The sequence below is a fragment of the Ranitomeya variabilis genome, chromosome 1, assembly GCF_051348905.1.
Source record: "Ranitomeya variabilis isolate aRanVar5 chromosome 1, aRanVar5.hap1, whole genome shotgun sequence".
NCBI lineage: Eukaryota > Metazoa > Chordata > Amphibia > Anura > Dendrobatidae > Ranitomeya > Ranitomeya variabilis.
Window position 1 is genome coordinate 157,409,996 of NC_135232.1, and position 25,242 is coordinate 157,435,237.

The window sequence follows — 25,242 nt, forward strand, 5'->3', positions numbered from 1 at the left end:
AGCTTTACATGAAGTGGCATGCTGTGCTATGCTCCAAGATGACAGTTCTGAATTACAGTTACCCAATATTAGCGCCAATGGTACCCATTAGATTATCTGGTCAGTGGACCGAAGTCACAGAGGGCAGTGTAGGTAAAATATCAGAGGTAACAGGACATGGTCACCAAAGAGGTCAATTCTGTCAACATACAGTAGTAAAGCATTCAAGTGTAACAAGCCAAATAATCCAGAGACAGGCTCTAGTTCCTAGTAGGTCCTGGTGGGGCTTGAGAATCCAGGAAAAATGTATGAGGAAGGTACTATAATCCAGCCTGCCATGGTCTTGGCTGTAACTGGGTGACGGATGACATCAAGATATGGAGTCTCCCAGTAGGCAAAATCTCTGCATTGTAGTTCTGTCTTGTGGACAAATACCATACCTATACACTGCACTTAACCTAATGTGAATTGATGTTTTTGGTCTCTCCATTCCATTGGAATTTTGAAAATAGTAGAGGAATCTACCTTTCCTTGCTGTGTTCTAAATGGAAAAAATGGAGTAAACCACTGCCAGACACGAGGCAGTGACTTTATCTCCAGCGTGAAAAAAGGGTGAGGTTTGCTGAAAACCAACACGCCCAATCGTCCTTATCCCCATTGCAGAATGATCTAATAATTCCCATACACAATAGATAGTTGACCAAGGTTTTACCTAATTACTACAAGCACCTAAAGTTGCTGTAGATAGTTAGGCAATTCCCATAAATTATGTCTTGTTTCTTAGTTGCCTCCCGATTAAAAAAGTTTACGATGTAAAACACAATATACGTCCATTCAAAAATCAACTTGATCAAAATTATCTGATCTAGGCTCTATTTCCTGATCACTCTACGCGACGTATATTTAAAGACTGCTTTGACTTTCCCCCAAAATAATCTTTTTCACCCATTCCATATTAATGATTTCCATTTGCTATCCTATTTTTAATCACTTGACTACCATTTAACACACTTTGCTTGCAATGTGGTTATGCTTAAAGGGAACCTGTCACCCCGTTTTTTTCGGTATGAGATAAAAATACTGTTAAATAGGGCCTGAGCTGTGCATTGCAATAGTGTAGTTTGTGGACCCCGATTCCCCACCTATGCTGCCGAAATACGTTACCAAAGTAGTAGTTTTCGCCTGTCAATCAGGCTGGTCAGGTCGGATGGGCGTGGTGTCTTCCCCCAGATCTTGCGTAGTTTTCCGTTGGTGGCGTAGTGGTGTGCGCATGTCCAAGGTCCCGAATCCTGCACAGGGGTGTGAAAATAGCAGCGATGTCCGTTATTCCATTGGTGGTCGGTGGGTGCGGCCATCTTGCTTTGGCCGCGCGTGCGCAGAAGCGGCGCTCTGCTGGCCGCGGCTTCAGGAAAATGGCCGCGGGCGTGCGCAGAAGGCTAGCGCGGCGGCAATTTTCGTGAAGCAGAGTTCGCATCTCGGCTTCATGAAAATGGCCGCCGCGATAGCCATCTGCGCACGCGCGGATGCCCGCGGCCATTTTCCTGAAGCCGCGGCCAGCAGAGCGCCGCTTCTACGCACGCGCGGCCAAAGCAAGATGGCCGCGCCCACCGACCACCAATGAAATAACGGACATCGCTGCTATTTTCACTCCCCTGTGCAGGATTCGGGACCTTGGACATGCGCACACCACTACGCCACCAACGGAAAACTACGCAAGATCTGGGGGAAGACACCACGCCCATCCGACCTGACCAGCCTGATTGACAGGCGAAAATGACTACTTTGGTAACGTATTTCGGCAGCATAGGTGGGGAATCGGGGTCCACAAACTACACTATTGTAATGCACAGCTCAGGCCCTATTTAACAGTATTTTTATCTCATACCGAAAAAACGGGGTGACCGGTTCCCTTTAATTTTCTTTTTAAAACTAAAACAATAAGTAAAATAATTACCGAATATTTACCCATTGCATTGTCCAGTGCTTTACTTACTGATGAAAACTAGCAAATGACTAGACACCGCAAAAAGAGTGAAAAATAGTCTGGAGTGCAAAGCGTTATTTCACGAGGCTAGAAATCAATCTTATGGAAACAATAAAAAATATACACCTTTAAAAATAACAAATTTATAAGAACTAACTTTCCATTACATTAATCAAATAGAATAAAGCAACAGCAGGAAGAAATTGGCGACAGGAAACAACGTTGACGCAGACTAAATTTAACTTAAGGCCGGCTTCCATTCCTTTTATTTTTGGTCGGCTTCAAGTTCCACTTTTTGTAAATGGGTCACAATAGTGCTACCATTGCATTTATTTATGACTACCAACTCCTTATTTCCTAAATAGTAATCCCAAGAGCAGTAAAGGCCTTAGGCTCTGCCAAAGGCCTCCATCTCATGGAGTTACTATTGCTCATGTGAGGATTTATCCTGAGGGAGAGATAACTATTATGGGCTAATTTTTAATATTTATTTTACCATCACTATTGCTGTCACTTAGGGGCACAGAATTTTGAGAGATATCTAGAAATATCTAAAGATAGACTCTGATAAATAATTTGAGAGGCAAGGGTATAAAAATATGGCAAGCAAAAGCTTCTTAAAATGCTACCAGAAGATGTAAATATGAAAATATTCTTTTTTTTAAAGAAAGATAATATTGACCTTTACAACTATATTGGACACAAGGCTTTAATCTGGAATCCCGCTGCTTGCAACATTTCATTTTTTTCTGTAAATATACTTCTGTTATAGAAATTGTGGGGTAGGAGCTTAAACTCCAACTGATCCACCATGTTTCATGAAGAACTTTTAACACCAGGTACATAAAAAAATAAAAATTAAAAATTAAATCAGGGACATGTAGAGTATTACGTAATTGAGCATCAGACTACAGACTTCTGAACCCTGGCAGCATGTGGTGCACATTGTGTCAGAAATATTGGACATTGCCAGTGAGAAAGAAGTCACATGCCAACTAGACATTAAGATAAGCAAAGTACTTCTAGTCGGAATGTGACCATATATATGCAAATTCACATACCAGTGGTACCATGACGTCCACTCTCACTGGAAATTTTTCACAAGTGTGCAGTTACATAAAGTGACTGCAGACTTGAAGCTCAAACCTGGATAGCCCTGTAAGTTCCATTACTATTGTGTTTTAATGTTTTATGCATAGTGAGGATTATATCAAGGAGCAGGAATGTCCAGGCTATCTAGCGGCTAAATATAACTTCAATGTTTTCAACATCTTCTTGCATTCAATCATCTTCCGTAGGTCCTGTTCTTTAGATGCATGAAAATGCTGCGTGAATGGGTCAATATTGAGAGATTGCAATAGGGGTGGCATATATTTGTCATGTGGTTAATATAGAGTAAGGAATAAATTGGAATATATTTTATCATTTTTATTGATACAGCAATCAAAGATATTGGTGATATGACTTGGAGATTGTGATTTTAAAATATCTTTTAAATGTATTTATCTTTGCAATTCAATTTTATTAAAAAAAAAGTTTGTTTGCTATTCTGATTATATGGAATCAATTAAATCTGATTAGGTCATATGGGGTCATTCTCTTTGGCTGTATTGGCACTCCAAACAGATTAATTTTAACAGAATTGTAATATTTGATATATATAACTTGATCAAGAGAGCAATGCACTTTCAAAACACCTTTTTCTAAAGTATGACAAAAGTTATCAGTCATTCCCCATATTAGTAGGACCTTGGGGCACCAACAGAATTCAGTTTTTACTTCATTTGCATGGGATTCCCCTGGACTAGTCATGATTTGGATCTTCTTGCTTCTTTGTGCATGACTGACAGACTGAAGACACTTCATGTTGTGGTAGTGTCATAGTATCATTATGCTGGCTGTCAATATGGTTCACTTTAAAACAGATTTAAAAAAAAATGACTGGTAGCAGAATTCACTGGCTGATAAAGACCAGACTCCTTACTTAAAAAAAAAAATAAACGTCAGGGCTAAGATTTATACTCATTGTATTTGTGGGAAATAATTCTCCCATGACATAATTCTCTTGCAAACCTCAGCCCGATTTCATAAAAACACTTGTTGTATATATTAAACAAAAAATAACAAAAAGAAATGCTTAAAAATGGCAGGGTGTTTAATATAATTGCAATAAAAGAACAAGTAGAAGTAATATCCCTGCGACCAAGAAGCGTGACCAAAGTGGTAGTTTGTGGACAGTCGGAAATTACGTAAGAAAACAAAAAAAGCACAAAGAAAAAACTAACATATAGTCTGAGTGTTTGTGCCAAAAAAAACCCTTGAGTTAGTATTAATGTGGGTACATGGTTAATAAGAAATGTGTCTCATTAGATATCAGAGCACTAACTGGAAAAAAAAATGTGTATAGACCATGTGTCTAGTGTAGAAGAAGGTGAGGGGTGTATAGATGTGCATAAAAAGGATAATAAATGAATAAATCCCTTCATCGAAGGCAGTGTGCCGAAACGCGCGTTGGGGCGGACACCATCCAGGTGCCAGGGATCCTCATTATCACTGCAAGTCGCCCTAAACTTGGGATTTATTCATTTAATATCATTGTTTACACCCTTCATCTTCTGCACTAGAGACATGGTCTATACACATTTTTTTGCAGCTAGTGCTCTGATATCTAATTATTGCAAAACAATGGGGAGACAAAAGGGGCAATAGGGTCTTATCCACGTTACATAGAGGAGAATATACACCAAATTTGCTCACCTGGTTAGGATGAGATTAGAGCATGTAGATAGCGGCTGCTGCAGATCCACAGGTCTTCACCGACCAGAGAAAATAATGTCTTCAAAAGGAAATTTGTAGTTAAATTTCCGCGCTGCCGCAAAGAAGAATTTCAGGAGAGTATAGTTGATTCACAGTGGTTTTATTCAACGCGTTTCAGGGGTCTCATGCCCCCTTCATCAGGAAATACCACCCCTGAAACGCGTTGAATAAAACCACTGTGAATCAACTATACTCTGTTGATATCTAATGACACATTTCTTTATTAATTATGTACCTACATTAATACTAACTCACGGTTTTTTGGCACAAGCACTTTATTCATATTGTGTAGAATGGTCTCTTTCTTTTTTTTTTTTTTACCATTGTTTGTGCTGCGCATATCACCCTGGTACTTTCCTTACCCATTTCTACTGGTTTTAACTCTCCTGGGTGTGCGTCCTTGTTCTTATGCAATTTTATATTACTGTAATCATTAATGTTTCTTCTATTTTAGTACCTGCTTAATATAATATATTGTATTTGCTCACCATAATACCTTGGACTATATGGTCTGTTTTTCTTTGTGCTTTTTTTTTTTTTTACTTCTTTTATGTATGTAGGAGCAAATCATCTACCATCACAAGCCTTCTGAAAAATAGAGCAACCCATCTGCATGATGTCTCACCTACAAAAGTCATGGAAAACCTTGTGGTACCCTGATCTTCATCTCACCCACAGACCAAAGGTCTCCTCTGCACAGAAGGTCTTGTAGTATAGCAAAAAATCAATGAAGACGCATAGAAGGTACATTCAGCTTTGGAGCCTACAAAATTATTTTTTATTGCAAATCCATTAAAATCCACACAGAGTAGATGTAGAAGCGTTTCAGACTATACGTCCTTAGTCTTTGCATACTTTTTTAGGATATACCTTCCTTTCCATGTCATCTACAACACTACCATAAAGCTGCTAATGGCAAGTTATCCAGGACATACGGTAGTTGGGGCAGGCATAGCATATCCCAGTGAAGCTCCGTTACCTGTATTCGGATCTCCAGGCCGCGTACCAGTGTTCTACTTGTAAAAGTGATTATTCTGCTTATGCATCTAAGGGCTCAAGTGACATAACACATTAGCCTCGCAAGACTATCTAGAACGGCACCAGGACTGGAGGTAAATATAATCGGTCATCATTTTAGGAGGGGGAATATAGCAATTGAGAAGGGGGTTATCAGAGTACAAAACACCCCCCTTAACAAATTAAAAAAAAAAAAAAGGGGTGACTATTTAGCAGTCACGCAAGTAATGATTGAATAAAAAGGAATAGCAAGAGAAAGTTACAAAAGTAGTGGAAATCGGTCTTCCACAAAAGGAAGTCTTACAATAAGACAATGCTTAAAGGGGTTGTCCAGTCCAAATTGATAAGTCTGCAGTCGCTCTGAGAGACTGCAGACTTATGAACCCCTCCCAGCGAGCACACACACTGTAGGTTTCGCCGGTTTCTGAGCTGGGAATGTCAGTGATGTATACATTATGCATATGCACTGTGAGCTGCAGGCATTAGCCAGTTTCAGACCCGGGACCAGAGGGTATATATGTATTATACATACTACCGGACAATGGGTGCGGCCTCACTCCATATACTTGTATGGAGCGAGGCCATGCCCACTGGCCGGGAGTATGTATAACTCATACATACCCTCCGGTCCTGGGTCTGAAACCAGCGAATCCCCACAGCTCACAGTGCTTGCGCTGGGGGGATACAAAAGTCTGCAGTAACACAGAGTGATTGCAGACTTATCGATTTGGACCGTTCAACCCCTTTAATTGCTTCAAGGTGAAATATGTAGTCTGACATGACAACTGGACAGTGGGAGCCTATTATCATACATGCAGCTTCACTGCAGAACTTTGGGAAATAATTACATGCCTTTGGCTTTACAGCCTTTCAGTGTTTCTCTTCCCATCCATTGCAGCTCAGTAGCTGAGCATTTCTTTGGCAGTATAAGCTTTGTAATTGCTGTGAATGTCTCGTCTAAATTAATCGTTGTTACAGAAAAGATATAGTTCAATTGAGCACACTAAATTGTGTCTGATTGCTGCAGTCATTATTTCTGACATTCAAGTGCAGTAGGTCTTATAGAGATTATTACTAAGGTAGAAAAGGTACGGCAATGACAGCGCTGGTTATGAGAAGATATTCAAGACTTGGTGCTGACATTTTATATTGTTTGGGTGGAAACAACCAGTCAGTACAGACACAGAAAATGATAAGGTGTCTGTTGTAAGAGAAATGCCAATAAAACTAACAAAATAAAAGGGTTTAAGCCTCCGAAATGTGACTGTATTACACTCTCTAAACTGTACTGTAATAACAATATTTATTCTGTCAATTTAATTACTGCCTGACATGATACAAAGATGTACTTAGAGGGTATCTCACATCAGTCGTATTCACTTTATATGGAGAAATCTGAAATGTCGTGCTGGACCATCACTAGAAATACTTGACATTAGGTGGCACATGGCTGTAGCGAACAAAAAGGACATCAGTTTCCATCTTGCATTGCACATTAAAAAAAGAAAAAAAAAAAAAACTTTGATACATCAGTCTCTTTGAATTACACTCTTTTTAATCATGTTCAGAAACATACCGTATATACTCGAGTTTAAGCCGACCCGAGCATAAGCCGAGACCCCTAATTTTGCCACAAAAAACTGGGAAAGCTTATTGACTCGAGTAAAAGCCTAGAGTGGAAAATGCAGCAGCTACTGGTAAATGTCAAAAATAAAAATAGATACCAATAAAAGTAAAATTAATTGAGACATCAGTAGGTTAAGTGTTTTTGAATATCCATATTGAATCAGGAGCCCCATATAATGCTCCATAAAGTTCATGATGGGCCCCATAGGATGCTCCATACAAAATACGCCCCATATAATGCTCCATATTAAAATATGCCCCATATAATGCTGCATAAAGGTTGATGGTCCAATAAGATGCTCCGCACATTATGCCCCATAAGATGCTCCACACATTATGCCCCATAAGATGCTCCACACACTATCCCCCAAGAGATGCTTCACACATTATGCCCCAATACGATGCACCATACATTGTGGCCCCATAAGATGCTCCATACATTGTGGCCCCATAAGATGCTCCATACATTGTGGCCCCATAAGATGCTCAATACATTGTGGCCCCATAAGATGCTCAATACATTGTGGCCCCATACGATGCTCCATACATTGTGGCCCCATATGATGCTCCATACATTGTGGCCCCATACCATGCTCCATACTGTACACTGTGGCCCCATATGATGCTCCATACATTGTGGCCCCATACGATGCTCCACACATTTGCCCCATTTGCTGTGGCTGCGATTAAAATTAAAAAAAAAATCACATACTCCCCTCTCTTCGCTCAGGCCCCCGGCACTTGCGATAGTCACCTTCCTCGTTCCACGCTCTGTCTTCCATCCTACGCACTGACTGTTCAGGCAGAGGGCGGCACCCACACTAATCGTGTCATCGCGCCCTCTGACCTGAACACTAAGTGCAGAGGATGGAAGACAGAGCAGCGCGCAGCGGTGGAACGAGGAAGGTGACTATCGCGCAATGCTATCCTCCCCCGATATACTCACCTGCTCCCAGCGCGGTCCCTGGCAGCATCTCACTGTCAGATGGTCTCCAGGAGCCGGCGGCATCTTCCTGTGTTCAGCGGTCACATACCGCTCATTAAAGTAATGAATATGCATCCATATTCATTACTTTAATGAGCGGTACCACGTGACCGCTGAACACAGGAAGAGCTGCCCGGAGACCATCTGACAGTGAGACGCTGCCAGGGACCGCGTCGGGAGCAGGTGAGTATGTCACCGCGAAGCTCCCCCGACGCCCCCCCCCCTCCTGCTGACAATGACTCAAGTATAAGCCGAGAGGGTCACTTTCAGCCCAAAAAAGTGGGCTGAAAATCTCGGCTTATACTAAGTAATGTAATAGATAAACCATTATTTCTTATTTTTAGAGACTCTATAGCGACGGGGTCTGTTCCGCAGGACTGGCACATAGCAAATGTGGTGCCAATATTCAAAAAGGGCTCTAAAAGTGAACCTGGAAATTATAGGCCAGTAAGTCTAACCTCTACTGTTGATAAAATATTTGAAGGGTTTCTGAAGGATGTTATTCTGGATTATCTCAATGAGAATAACTGTTTAACTCCATATCAGCATGGGTTTATGAGAAATCGCCGGTTTCTGAGCTGGGAATGTCAGTGATGTATACATTATGCATATGCACTGTGAGCTGCAGGCATTAGCCAGTTTCAGACCCGGGACCAGAGGGTATATATGTATTATACATACTACCGGACAATGGGTGCGGCCTCACTCCATATACTTGTATGGAGCGAGGCCATGCCCACTGGCCGGGAGTATGTATAACTCATACATACCCTCCGGTCCTGGGTCTGAAACCAGCGAATCCCCACAGCTCACAGTGCTCGCGCTGGGGGGATACAAAAGTCTGCAGTAACACAGAGTGATTGCAGACTTATCGATTTGGACCGTTCAACCCCTTTAATTGCTTCAAGGTGAAATATGTAGTCTGACATGACAACTGGACAGTGGGAGCCTATTATCATACATGCAGCTTCACTGCAGAACTTTGGGAAATAATTACATGCCTTTGGCTTTACAGCCTTTCAGTGTTTCTCTTCCCATCCATTGCAGCTCAGTAGCTGAGCATTTCTTTGGCAGTATAAGCTTTGTAATTGCTGTGAATGTCTCGTCTAAATTAATCGTTGTTACAGAAAAGATATAGTTCAATTGAGCACACTAAATTGTGTCTGATTGCTGCAGTCATTATTTCTGACATTCAAGTGCAGTAGGTCTTATAGAGATTATTACTAAGGTAGAAAAGGTACGGCAATGACAGCGCTGGTTATGAGAAGATATTCAAGACTTGGTGCTGACATTTTATATTGTTTGGGTGGAAACAACCAGTCAGTACAGACACAGAAAATGATAAGGTGTCTGTTGTAAGAGAAATGCCAATAAAACTAACAAAATAAAAGGGTTTAAGCCTCCGAAATGTGACTGTATTACACTCTCTAAACTGTACTGTAATAACAATATTTATTCTGTCAATTTAATTACTGCCTGACATGATACAAAGATGTACTTAGAGGGTATCTCACATCAGTCGTATTCACTTTATATGGAGAAATCTGAAATGTCGTGCTGGACCATCACTAGAAATACTTGACATTAGGTGGCACATGGCTGTAGCGAACAAAAAGGACATCAGTTTCCATCTTGCATTGCACATTAAAAAAAGAAAAAAAAAAAAAACTTTGATACATCAGTCTCTTTGAATTACACTCTTTTTAATCATGTTCAGAAACATACCGTATATACTCGAGTTTAAGCCGACCCGAGCATAAGCCGAGACCCCTAATTTTGCCACAAAAAACTGGGAAAGCTTATTGACTCGAGTAAAAGCCTAGAGTGGAAAATGCAGCAGCTACTGGTAAATGTCAAAAATAAAAATAGATACCAATAAAAGTAAAATTAATTGAGACATCAGTAGGTTAAGTGTTTTTGAATATCCATATTGAATCAGGAGCCCCATATAATGCTCCATAAAGTTCATGATGGGCCCCATAGGATGCTCCATACAAAATACGCCCCATATAATGCTCCATATTAAAATATGCCCCATATAATGCTGCATAAAGGTTGATGGTCCAATAAGATGCTCCGCACATTATGCCCCATAAGATGCTCCACACATTATGCCCCATAAGATGCTCCACACACTATCCCCCAAGAGATGCTTCACACATTATGCCCCAATACGATGCACCATACATTGTGGCCCCATAAGATGCTCCATACATTGTGGCCCCATAAGATGCTCCATACATTGTGGCCCCATAAGATGCTCAATACATTGTGGCCCCATAAGATGCTCAATACATTGTGGCCCCATACGATGCTCCATACATTGTGGCCCCATATGATGCTCCATACATTGTGGCCCCATACCATGCTCCATACTGTACACTGTGGCCCCATATGATGCTCCATACATTGTGGCCCCATACGATGCTCCACACATTTGCCCCATTTGCTGTGGCTGCGATTAAAATTAAAAAAAAAATCACATACTCCCCTCTCTTCGCTCAGGCCCCCGGCACTTGCGATAGTCACCTTCCTCGTTCCACGCTCTGTCTTCCATCCTACGCACTGACTGTTCAGGCAGAGGGCGGCACCCACACTAATCGTGTCATCGCGCCCTCTGACCTGAACACTAAGTGCAGAGGATGGAAGACAGAGCAGCGCGCAGCGGTGGAACGAGGAAGGTGACTATCGCGCAATGCTATCCTCCCCCGATATACTCACCTGCTCCCAGCGCGGTCCCTGGCAGCATCTCACTGTCAGATGGTCTCCAGGAGCCGGCGGCATCTTCCTGTGTTCAGCGGTCACATACCGCTCATTAAAGTAATGAATATGCATCCATATTCATTACTTTAATGAGCGGTACCACGTGACCGCTGAACACAGGAAGAGCTGCCCGGAGACCATCTGACAGTGAGACGCTGCCAGGGACCGCGTCGGGAGCAGGTGAGTATGTCACCGCGAAGCTCCCCCGACGCCCCCCCCCCTCCTGCTGACAATGACTCAAGTATAAGCCGAGAGGGTCACTTTCAGCCCAAAAAAGTGGGCTGAAAATCTCGGCTTATACTAAGTAATGTAATAGATAAACCATTATTTCTTATTTTTAGAGACTCTATAGCGACGGGGTCTGTTCCGCAGGACTGGCACATAGCAAATGTGGTGCCAATATTCAAAAAGGGCTCTAAAAGTGAACCTGGAAATTATAGGCCAGTAAGTCTAACCTCTACTGTTGATAAAATATTTGAAGGGTTTCTGAAGGATGTTATTCTGGATTATCTCAATGAGAATAACTGTTTAACTCCATATCAGCATGGGTTTATGAGAAATCGCTCCTGTCAAACCAATCTAATCAGTTTTTATGAAGAGGTAAGCTATAGGCTGGACCACGGTGAGTCATTGGACGTGGTATATCTCGATTTTTCCAAAGCGTTTGATACCGTGCCGTACAAGAGGTTGGTACACAAAATGAGAATGCTTGGTCTGGGGGAAAATGTGTGTAAATGGGTTAGTAACTGGCTTAGTGATAGAAAGCAGAGGGTGGTTATAAATGGTATAGTCTCTAACTGGGTCGCTGTGACCAGTGGGGTACCGCAGGGGTCGGTATTGGGACCTGTTCTCTTCAACATATTCATTAATGATCTGGTAGAAGCTTTACACAGTAAAATATTGATATTTGCAGATGATACAAAACTATGTAAAGCAGTTAATACAAGAGAAGATAGTATTCTGCTATAGATGGATCTGGATAAGTTGGAAACTTGGGCTGAAAGGTGGCAGATGAGGTTTAACAATGATAAATGTAAGGTTATACACATGGGAAGAAGGAATCAATATCACCATTACACACTGAACGGGAAACCACTGGGTAAATCTGACAGGGAGAAGGACTTGGGGATCCTAGTTAATGATAAACTTACCTGGAGCAGCCAGTGCCAGGCAGCAGCTGCCAAGGCAAACAGGATCATGGGGTGCATTAAAAGAGGTCTGGATACACATGATGAGAGCATTATACTGCCTCTGTACAAATCCCTAGTTAGACCGCACATGGAGTACTGTGTCCAGTTTTGGGCACCGGTGCTCAGGAAGGATATAATGGTACTAGAGGGAGTACAAAGGAGGGCAACAAAATTAATAAAGGGGATGGGAGAACTACAATACCCAGATAGATTAGCGAAATTAGGATTATTTAGTCTAGAAAAAAGACGACTGAGGGGCGATCCAATAACCATATATAAGTATATAAGGGGACAGTACAAATATCTCGCTGAGGATCTGTTTATACCAAGGAAGGTGACGGGCACAAGGGGGCATTCTTTGCGTCTGGAGGAGAGGAGGTTTTTCCACCAACATAGAAGAGGATTCTTTACTGTTAGGGCAGTGAGAATCTGGAACTGCTTGCCTGAGGAGGTGGTGATGGCGAACTCAGTCGAGGGGTTCAAGAGAGGCCTGGATGTCTTCCTGGAGCAGAACAATATTGTATCATACAATTATTAGGTTCTGTAGAAGGACGTAGATCTGGGGATTTATTATGATGGAATATAGGCTGAACTGGATGGACAAATGTCTGTTTTCGGCCTTACTAACTATGTTACTATACTCGAGTATATACAGTAATATGCTAATACTCAGACTCATGTACAAGGGTGTACTACAGCTAAGTCTGGTGAGGCGCTGCAGTAGTCATAAGCCCTCCTTTGAATGTCAAGCCTCTGACTTAAAACTATCATATAGAGGGATATTTTTTCCCATTTCAACTGATTACGACAAAAAAAAATTGTGGCATCTTCTAGGATGTATACCTATGTATATATGCATGTAGATAGGTATACACCCCTATTATCAGCAAAGAATCTCTCTGTACCCATGTGTTAGAGAGATATACCAGATTGGATCCTATACCGAGTTTGTCTTTAAGAAGAATAATTGTTTTTATTTAAATTTCAAAGAAATTGTCTACTACTTAGACAACCCCTTCTCATACCCCTCATTTGGCCCCAATAAAATAAAGCTTATACTCACCTCCCATGCTGATGCCGTTCCCACGGTGGTGGCACTCGTTCTCCCGGGGCTCCTGTGCTATTATTGTGACAAGTGATGACGGCACCCAATCCGCGATGGCATCGCTGTCCCTACCTTTGGCTAAACCGAATCTCTAAGTCCGAGATTAGCTGCAGCTGACTTCCTCTTCATGTTCGATTTGTCCGAAGGTGGGGACAATGATGTCAGCGCTGATTGGGGCGATGGCGTCACATCTCAACACTGCAGAAGAGCCCCGAGGATAACTAGTGCCGACATCGCTGGAATGGAACAGGCACAGAAGGAGAGGATAAGCTTTATTTTTTTATGGGGGCCAAATATTTTTATTAAGAAGTGGTTGTCCTAGTAGTGGACAATCCCTTTTTTTATGCCAAAGAATACATTTACCATTAGATTTTATTAACTAGCTTCTGTTGCTGAGGACTATTTTAGTGTTGGCACGCGATATAAACTGGTCTCGGGCCAAAGTACATGACCGAACTGGCAATGCCTAATCCTGCGCATTCCAAAAAGGCCTCAACCATTCCTTCGAGTCCCAAACCGACCTTAACATGTCCTGCATGTCCCAAACAGGCCTCGGCCCATTCTGTGCGTCTCAGCCTTTAACCAGTCGTGCGTATCCCAAACTGACCTCAGACTGTCCTGAACTGGTCCTGGTCCCAGTTCATCAGCTTACAGATGAAGAAGATATATTGAAGTAGGGCGAGATGTACAGAGGGATCAGGCTGGCTTCTGAGCTAAAACCATTAAACAAAAAATGGAAAAATCCAGCAACAGCAATAAAATATTTTTTATCTATAAAATATAATTTTTATTTGGATATGGCTGAAAAAAGAAAGAATAAATGAAGATAGCATAAAATAACATGGTGAACACTGGGACTATGCGCTTCGAGCCTTACAGGCTTTTATTCGTGACCAAGGCCAAGACTGTCATTGGTGAACTTCAAACAGGCCTAGACATGTGCTAGCGTGAGCATAAGGACCTTACGTGCCCTGCAGGATTTTACTCCATGAGAGCGTAGTATGCTACTAACAGTAACGTTTGACATTGTGGTCACAGCTCTCTTTGTCATTGACCAGGTCTTCCCAAATTGTTCTAGGCTGATTCATGACCTTTCTCAGAATCCTCCTTACACCATGAGCAAGATCTTGCACAGAGTCCCAGATAAAGCACAATTGACATCTTGTGTTTCTTCCATTTTCTAATAATTGTGCCAACAGTTGTTGCCTTCTCACCAAGCTGCTTGTCTATTGTCCTGTAGCTCATCCCTGCCTTGTGCAGTCCTACAATTATCTCCCTGGTGTCCTTACACAGTTTTTTGGCCTTGGCCATGTTGGAGAGTTTGCAGTATGATTGATGGAGTATGTGGACAGGGGTCTTTTATACAGTTAACAAGTTCAAACAGGTGCAATTTAAAGAGTGCAGAGAAGGAGAGCTTCTTAAAGAAAAACTAACAGGTCTGCGAGAGCAAAAAATCTTGCTGGTTGTGAGGTGATCAAATATTTAATTCATGCAATAAAATGCAAATTAATTATGTAAAAATCATACAATGTGATTTTCTTTTTATTATTTCTAGATTCTGTCTCTCACAGTAGAAGTGTACCTATGATATAAATTACAGACCTCTCCATTCTTTGTAGGTGGCATAACGTGCAAAATCTGCAATTTATCAAATACTTAATTTCCCCACTGTAATTACCTGATGAAATTATGTCAACCTCCATTGCTCCATTCCATTCTCCGGTCTCCATGAGAAGACGTAGGCATCAACATGAAAAGGTTTCCATGAGGGAACATCACACTGGTCCCACATCAGGATTATGGTGTGGTTTGGCATAATGCACAGAATCCGGACATAGTCTTAAGTCCAGGTACACTATCAGCTTGGCATTACAATAATTTGGTGGTGGCACCATTGGTATGGCCATTTCTTTAAAGTCTTGCAGGAGCAGGCTTTCAACATTAAACGCTAGGCCTCATTTTGATCCTTTTGGTGTGAGCAGCCTGCATGTCCCAAATGTGTTACCATGACCTACAGCTTCTTCAAACTTTCATCCAATGGAGCACATCTGAGACGTCATTGGTTGGCAAATGCAGTGGAAGCTGCCAACAGCAGATCTTCATGATTTGTGTGCCAGAACAACCAATCATTAATAACCTCACTGATAGCAGCCAAGGTGTATTAGTACATATTTTTCTGCTTGTGGTGTTCAAGCTCAATACTAAATAAATTGAGCGGTCTTGAAAATTTTCTTTTAATGTTTTTCTTGTTAAACTTTAACTTGGCTATTGATCCTGAGATTTCAGTAATTCTATGATTTCATACTGCTGTTGCAATTTCAATGAAATGCACACACACACATATACGTGTATAAATATTATGCACTGAAAATTAATAATATGTGTAACTATGAAAAAAATATATATAATAACATGTCAGAACTGAAAATAAATTAAGTTGTTCAACTTTTAAGCAAGAACTTGTTTCCATAATTGCATCTAACTCACTGTAATTGGGACCTAGTTAGGCCTCATTACAAATAATTCCACTGAAGAGGATTGTGAATAGTCTCCAAAGGTCTAGTTTGTAGACATGATGTATCCATGTCAAATAGCATTTTCTTAAACATGTGAACTTGTAGACCTGTCAACTGAAAATAATTGTTCAAAATGTGGTCATCGCACCATTCCACTTCAAAGAAGAAAGCTTTACTATGATTAGTACTTCTACAGCGCACTTACATTTATGACACGTGAAATATACCATGAGTTGTTTTCTGAAAATGAGTTCCTTGCTAGTAATAGCAAAACATTCAGGAATCATTCATTGTTAGAATATAAAAGGCAAAAACAAATGAATTAGAATGTAATGCATACAGAATTGCAATTTCCCCACATATGTCATATATAGTATCCCTGTAATATAAATCCTAATTGAAAAAACAAACAAAACACCATCAAGCATTGAGGAAGAACCTTAATATTTTGAGCTCAGATGAACCTTTTCTACCTACCCTAAATTATGTTGTAGACTATACCAACAAATGAAGACCCTCTCCATTATTCTTCATTAGACATTTCTACTAGGCCAAACCAAAGTATTCCAAGTATCCAAAAAAAAGTGACACGAGTCACTATAGACACTTTACCATTTTTTTTCTTGCTGAAAAACATGTCTTACCGGTTAAAGAAAAAGGAAATGAATATAAAAAAAATATCAGTACACGCATAAAATGTCACTAATGGTATAGCGCAGCTATTCCAGATAGCACTTCAAGCACTAAATATATCACCCCAATCCAGCAGGTGTGACCAAGTCCATGAAAATAAGAAGTGAATTAAAAAAAAAAAAAAGTAATAAATACTTAAATTCAATTCTTTTGGATAAAAAGAAAACGCGTGTTGGGGTGGAGGGACGTGGTGGCCTTTAGGATCACTGGGGCACCAGAGGTCACATAGCTAGTATTAAGCAATAGTGATGAGTAAACATGCTCGCATAAGGTGTTCTCCGAGCATGCTCATGTGCTTTACAAGTGACTACGGTGCGCTCGAAAAATATCTTCAAGTCCCCGCAGATGCATGTCTAGCGGCTGTTCAACAGCCACAACACATGCGGGATTGCTAAACAGGCAATTGAGAAAACCAATAATGCAGATTTACATTTCTGCCTTCATTTTAACCAATTAGCACTTCATAACTAATATATATATATATATATATATATATATATATATATATATATATATATATATATATATATATATATATATATATATATATATATATATATATATATATATATATATATATATATCTCAATGCAGACATTGGACCTTCTTGGTAGCCCCAGCAATGTGACATTGAAGATGTGTAAAGTACAGTTACAGGTTGGGAACAACTGTATTCTTTCAGCATCCGTAATAAAACAAGAAAAATCACTTTCATTTTAGCAATAAAGCGCTGAATTTACCGCAGCCATGCTGTTACACAGGGAAGCCATCCCTAAAGCAAGGCAGAAACAACACAGTAACACGGCAGGATGTGCCTTCAAGGTAGAGAGGAGCGTTATGGGGAAAGTTCTGTATTTTTCCAAATGTGTTTATATATGGAGCGTAAAGCTGTCTGACGAAACTGACAGAACGCAGAAATGGGCAAATAACAAAAAAAAACTAAAATGTAACAAAATGAAATAAATACACAAGAGAGTACAAAACATGAAAAGAAGGAAATGTTTAAACATTGTAGAAATAGTTGCTGTGTTTAAGAAAATAAAACACACCAGGGATATCCTAGGAAAGACCAAACAGCCTGCACAATCTCATGCAATGGAAGCAGAACTAGAAGGTGCATTGCTCCAGCTGACATATTTAATTTAAAACACTGTCAATCCCTGCAGAGAAATGGCCTAGTAAACAAGCTATAAAATAAAGACAATCTAGAAAATGTGTCACACAAGCTTGTCAGGTTCATGTAGGATGGAAAAAGGAACGGGAAAAAAAAGCTATGCAAGGAAAAAAAAAGGCATAAAATGAACATATTCCTTAAAGGGAATCTGTCAGCAGGTTTTTGCTACCTCATCTGAAAACAGCATAATGTAGGAAGAGAGACCCTGATTCCAAAGATGTATAACTTAGATTACTGAGTGTAACCGTTCCAACACAATCAGAGCTATTAGATATAGCAATGCAGCAGAGCGGAGAAAGCTAGCCCCGCCTCACACCAGGAGTATCTGTATATACATTTCCTGTAGACAGCAGCTGGTTATACACATTGTGTAACAATTTGTATGCAATTATACAATTAAGTAGATCTACATAAGATATGGCTAACCTGTCATCAATATTCCTATTCAGGCAGAGATTCAGGGATGTGAGGTTCCGGCACTTCTTTACAATCTCCATCACCGTCTCATTACCCAGCTCATCGATGTGCCGCAAGTCAAGGCTAGAAAGATTTTTAAGCTGAAATTGAAAACAAAACAGATCTACTAAAGAAACAATGCCCATGCATGTCAAAGACATTAATATTGCATAACAAAACCACTGCACTTAACAATTGAAAAGATTTTACCAAAATTGTAGCAAAAGAAAGGTGTGACAGATGGCGTCAGCACTCTTCCAGCATCTTTTCAGTTGTTCTGCGTCTCACAAATGTTCTTCTGTGTGAACCAAACACCTCAAACTTGAATTCGTCTGTCCATAACTAGTGATAAGTGAATATACTCGTTACTCGAGATTTCCTGAGCACGCTTGGGTGTTCTCCGAGTATTTTTTAGTGCTCATAAATTTAGTTTTTATTGCCGCAGCTGAATGATTTACATCTGTTAGTCAGCATAAGTACATGTGGGGGTTGCCTGGTTGCTAGGGAATCCCCACATGTAATCAAGCTGGCTAACAGATGTAAATCATTCAGCTGCGGCAACAAAAACTAAATTTTCAAGCACTAAAAAATACTCGGGAGGTCACCCGAGCGTGATCAGGAAATCTCGAGTAACGAGTATATTCGCTCATCACTATCCATAACACTTTTTTCCAATCTTCCTCTGTCCAATGTCTGTGTTCTTTGCCCATATTAATCTTTTCCTTTTATTAGCCAGTCTCAGATATGGCTTTTTCTTTGTCACTCTGCCCTGAAGGCCAGCATCCCGGAGTCGCCTCTTCACTGTAGACGTTGACACTGGCGTTTTGCATGTACTATTTAATGAAGCTGCCAGTTGAGGACCTGTGAGGCGTCGATTTCTCTAACTACAGACTCTATTGTACTTGTCTTGTTGCTCAGTTGTGCAGCGAGGCCTCCCACTTCTCTTTCTACTCTGGTTAGAGCCTGTTTGTGCTCTTCTCTGAAGGGAGTAGTACACACCGGTCTAGGAAATCTTCAGTTTCTTGGCAATTTTTCGCAAGGATTAGCCTTCATTTCTAAGAACAAGAATAGACTCTCGAGTTTCACATGAAAGATCTTTTTTTCTGGCCATTTTCAGAGTTTAACAGTACCAACAAATTTAATGCTCCAGATTCTCAACTAGCTCAAAGGAAGGTCAGGTTTATAGGTTCTCTAATCAGCCAAACTGTTTTCAGCTGTGCTAACATACTTGCACAAGGGTTTTCAAGGGTATTCTAACCATCCATTAGCCTTTTTACACGGTTAGCAAACACAAAGTACCATAAGAACACTGGAGTGATGGTTGTTGGAAATGGGCCTCTATACATCTATGAAGATATTACATTACAAACCAAACGTTTGCAGCTAGAATAGTCATTTACTACATTAACAATGTATAAAGTGTTTCTAAATCATTTAATGTTAGCGTCATTGGAAAAAACTGTGCTTTTCTTTCAAAAATAAGGACATTTCTAAGTGACCCTAAACTTTGGAATGGTAGTGTAGGTAATCTTGGTTGGTTAGGCTACGTTCACACTAGCGTTGTGCGCCGTTGCGTCGGCGACGCAACGCACAACGCACGCAAAAACGCGTCAAAACGCACGCAAAAACGCTGCGTTTTGCGACGCATGCGTCGGTTTTTGCCGAAAATCTGACGCAAGAAAAATGCAACTTGTTGCGTTTTCTTGGTCCGACGCTTGCGGCAAAAAAGACGCATGTGTTGCACAACGCAACAAAAAAAAAACGCATGCGTCCCCCATGTTAAGTATAGGGGCGCATGACGCATGCGTCGCCGCTGCGTCGCCGACGCAAACCCGACGCACATTAGCTTAACGCTAATGTGAACGTAGCCTTAAGTCTTGTGTTTTCAGCCCTTACTAAACCTATTTGTATTTCTGTTGTTGGTCCACACGTTGAATATTTTTCGTCTTTGCAATTCTGTTCCTGTTTATGACCTCCCATTTTTGGCACAGCTTCCCAACTACCCTCTTCCAGGAGCATGTTCAGTGGCTCCAACTTAAGGGCCCCATGTAAACCCACTTCTCTGTACATGTAACGTAGGGTAAAGGCCAAGTCAACCCTTGGAATCTGGTAGACACAATGGCTAGTACTAAGGCTGTACATGGAAACCATATTACAAGAGATTCCAGTCTACCTACCGCTAACAACAGTGACCCTGTAAAAGGATAAACAGTTGAAACCAGAAGTTTTGGCAAATAATAATTATGGTAATCCTAATTGACCTAAATCAGGAAAGATTTATTCTGATTTCATGTTATTATATTGAGAAAAACATGCATATGTGTTGTTTTTTTTTAGATAGTGTATGTAAACTTCTGGTTTCAACTGTACTTACAGAAATAACCAGCTGTCATATGTTGGAGTCTTTTGAAATTAAAAAACAAATACTTATCTGGTGTGTTACTAGGGTAAAGTGCTCCACTTTTTCTCTTTCAGACAAATCTAATCAGTCTCCCTTAGAGTCTCTCTCAAAAAATTATCATTACTTCGGAAAAAGTTAGATAAGTACTAGAAAGATGGCAGGGTCCCCCATAACATATTAATCCAAGAAAGGGAGAAATGTATTCAAAGACTATGGTCAGCATTAAGGTAAATATCTGTCTTAATAATGGCACTCAATCGCAGCATTTCAGGGGCAGGCAGAGATTAGAAAGCAGCTTTGCCCTTGCCTCGGAGACACGGTGACCCGATCTAGTCATGACAGCAACCAGGTCAACACTCACTAGGAAGTTATTTAGATCATGAGAACTGCATGATCTAACTAACTTGTGTCTGCAGGGATGACAGATAATAAGGTATAGCAATGTTCCTGCATTGCTATGCCTAATAACTGCGATCAGACTGCAGAGAGTGAAAGTCCCATAGTGGGACTAAGTATATTAAAAAAAAAAAAAAAAGTGTGATAAGTTGTAAAAATATATATACATTTTTAAATCACAAAATAATAATAAAGTAAATATTTATTACACTCATAAATAAATATTTTGATATCTCCATGTCCAGAATGAACTGACCTATAAGGCCATGTGCACACGTTGCGGTTTTTACTGTGGTTCCGCAGCGTTTTTGATGGTGCGAATCCGCAGCAGTTTTCCATGCGGTGTACAGTACCATGTTAACTTATGGAAAATAAAAACCGCTGTGCATATGCTGCGGAAAAAAACGCGCGGAAACACTGCGGTTTATTTTCCGCAGCATGTCAATTCTTTGTGCAGAATCCGCAGCGGTTTGGCACCTGCTCCATATTAAAAAAACGCAGGTGTAAAACCGCAGTAGAATCCGCACAAAAAAATGCGGTAAATCTGTGATAAATCCACAGGAAAAACGCAGTGTTTTTGCCCTGCGGATTTATCAAAATCAGTGCGGAAAAATCCGCACACCAGTCCGCAGCATGTGCACATAGCCTAAAACTGTCCCACTAGTTAACCCCTTTAGTGAACACCGTAAAGAAAAAAAAAAATGAAAAACAAAGCTAAAACAATGCTTTATCATCATTCTGCTGAACACTAAGTGAAATAAAAGGCGATCAAAAAGACAAATCTAAATAAACATGGTAATGCCGAAAACGCAATCTGGTCTCGCAATAAACAAGCAGTCATACAGCTCTATCAGTAGAAAAATAAAAAAGTTATTATAGCTCTCAGAATAAAGCAATGCAAACATTTTTTTCCAGAAAATCGTTTTTATTGGTTAATAGCGCCCAAACAAAAAGAAACTATAAAAATGTGGTATCGCTGTAATCATACTAACTAAAAGAATAAAGCAGCCATCTAATCAATATTACCACACAGGGAACCACAAAGAAAAAAAAAAAAAATTCTGAATTGCCTCCCAAAAATCGGAAAACTATAAAAAAAATGTCATGTGCCTGAAAATGGTACCAATAAAAACGTCAACTCGTCCCACAAAAAACAATACCTCACATAAATATGGAAAAATTGGAACTCCCAAAACATGGTGAAGCAAAAACTTGATTTTTCAATAAATAGCGTCTTTTAGTGTGACAGCAGCCACACATAAAAACCCTATATAAATCTAGTATCACACCGACCTGAAGAATAAAGTCTTCTAATCACTGCACGAGGAACTGCGTAAAAAATAAATAAAACTGATTCTTCACCTGCTGTTGATTTGTTCATTCTGACTCCCAAATGTATGTTTCGGCTCTTTACATCAAGGTTTCCGGGGTTTCATCTGTCAAAGGAAATAAAGGGGACTCCCACGAAACTAGTAGTACAAAGACACTGTAAAAGCGAAAAGGCTCCTCACAGTCCAAAAGAAATAAAGAAAATTCTGCACTCCCAAATCTAAATTCCCCTTCCCATCTGAGCCCCAGTGTGCCTAAACCACATAGTGCATCCACATGTTTGGCACTTCTGTAGGGATGAGAGCCCGCCTAATTCACGGATGTGTGTCTCCAGAAGCATGAGCTGGGCTAACTTACTGGTTACAATAAGGTACTGGTCACTACCACAGAAGTTTGCAATTTTCACTGGGCAACATCCACTGCTGTTTATTTATGGAAAACACCCAAGGATTAAAAATCATCCCTACACCTGTAGATAAATTCCCAAAGGGGTATCAATCCCAAACTTGGGTCATTTGAGGGAGAGATTTTGCTCTTCTAGCAAATAGGGGCTCTGTATATGGAGTATGCAAACTATTCTAGGAAAATTTGCACTCCAGGAGGCGAATAGCGCTCCACCCCTCCAGAGCCTCGAAGTGTGGCTCAGTAGTACTGTATAGCCACATATGGGGTATTGCCACATTCAGTAGAAATTATTGGACACATTTTGGTGTCATTTTACCCACCACTTCTGTAAAATGTCAAATCTGGGGCCAAAACAAAATGTTGGTTGTAAAAATAAAATTATTTTTTCTTCACTGCACAATGGTATAAACTTCTGTGACACACCTGTGGTGTCGATATGACCTCTGCAAACCTAGATAAATTTGTTGAAAGGTGTAGTTTATAAAATGGCGTCACTTATGAGGGGTTCTGCTGTGTTGGGCACCTGAGAAGCTCTCCCAGTGGGTCACACCACTCGTAAGCCATAAAAATAAAATCTGCACTATAATATAGCATTCCTTCCCTTCTGAGCCTTGCACAGTGCCTGAAAATTATTTCAAAGCTTCAAGTGGGGTATTGGGGCACTCAGAAAAAAATGGTCCTCAGTTTCTTGTAAAAATTTCTCCCACTAGCCCTTAGAAAAATTAAAAACTTGGGGCTAAAAACATTTTAGTGTTAAAAATGTAATTATTCTTTATTGACCGCTCAATGGTATAAAATTATGTGAGGCACATGTGATGTCAATATAATCACTGCACCCCTAGATTAATTCACTGAGGTGTGTACTTTGTAAAATGAGTTCACATATGGGGGGTTTCTGTTGTGGCATGTCAAGGGCTCTGCCAATGTGTCATGGCACCCTAAAACCATTCCAGTAAAATCTAAACTCTAATATGGTGCTTTTTCCCTTTTAAAGGGGATCTGTACAAAAGACATTACAGAATAACATAAATCACATAAATCAGCATATACCAAGAGGAGTGAAGGCGATGATGGCAAGCTTACAATCTATGGAGTAAATAGGGGAGACACGAAAGGTGGATGGTAACAATTGTTTGCATTGTACGGTCCAGCCATCAATGTAATAAAATAAGGTGTTCATGTAAGTCTGCATGAATCGGTAACCAACCAGTATGTGTTAGAGTACAGACACAGAAGGCTATTAGTTGCATAAAGGGTGCAAGAATAGATGATACGAGATCCTGGGTTTGAAGAAAATGTTGTATGGACAAAACAGGGATAGGCAAGTATGTTGAGGCGATAGGCCACTCTTAACAATTGCGTTTTTAGTACATGCTTAAAACTTTGGGTATTGGGGATTAATTGAATTGTCCTGGGTAGGACATTTCAAAGAATTGGTGCAGCATGCAAGCAGTCTTGGAGATGGGAGTGGGAGGTTCAGAATAATGAGGATGCTAATCTTAGGTCATTAGCAGAACGGAGAGCAAGGGTAGGGTGATAGACAGATGATGGAGGAAATGTAGAGTGATGCTTAAGCATGAAGTGCTTTGTTGGTCATAGTGATAAGTTTATATGAACTCCAGCGGATGTGCAACCAGTGCAATGGCTGGCACAGGGTAGAGGCATCGGTGTAAGGGGTGGCGAGAAATATGATCCTGGCTGATGCATTAAAAATGGATTGGAATGGGGAGAGTTTAGTAAAAGGGAGATCGATTAGTAGAGAGTTCTAACAGTCGAAACGAGAATGAATAAGAGCAACAGTAAGAGTTTTTGCAGAATCTAAAGTAAGAAAAGGTCAAATTAAAGTATGACCCCAAGACAGCGGACATGTTGTTGAGGGGTAATAGTTAAACCATAGATGGAAATGGCAATATCCGGCATAGGTAGGTTAGTGAAGGGAGGAAACAAAAGGAGTTCAGTTTTTGAAAGGTTCAGTTTCATATAGAGGGAGGCTATGACAGAGACAGCGGTAAGGTAATCACTGGTGTTTTGTAATAATGCAGGTGTGATGTCAGGAGCAGAGGTGTATAATTGGGTGTCATCAGCACAGAGATAGTACTGAAAACCAAATCTACTGATTATCTAGTTGGGGCAGTATACAAGCAGAAGAGGAGGGGGCCTAGGAGAGATCCTTGAGGAACCCCGAAGGAAGGGTAAAAAAAAAAAGCTGCTCTGTTAAAATAGAGAAGCTTAATCACCGGCAGGAGAGATCGGTGACCGCTCTGTGCTGGCGCTGGGTACAACAGGCAGGTAGTTGCCTTTGTTAGCAAATACCAGCCTGTTGATTTTTTTTTTTTTTACTATTAACCTAATGAAGTCCTGGACAACATCTTCAAACTCTATGAGTCTGTATGCAGACACATAAAA

The 25,242-nt window shown here is 40.5% G+C and overlaps 1 protein-coding gene across 3 annotated transcripts in view; it reads right to left on the reverse strand.

Annotated features, from left to right (window-relative positions):
* FBXL17 (F-box and leucine rich repeat protein 17) overlaps nucleotides 1-25,242 on the reverse strand; it is a 934,277-nt gene that overhangs the window by 626,660 nt on the left and 282,375 nt on the right. For all 3 annotated transcript variants that reach the window (XM_077290006.1, XM_077290031.1, XM_077290013.1), the window contains one exon: nucleotides 18,276-18,406. In XM_077290006.1, the coding sequence (XP_077146121.1) occupies nucleotides 18,276-18,406 (131 nt within the window). The remainder of the gene's footprint in view (nucleotides 1-18,275; nucleotides 18,407-25,242) is intronic.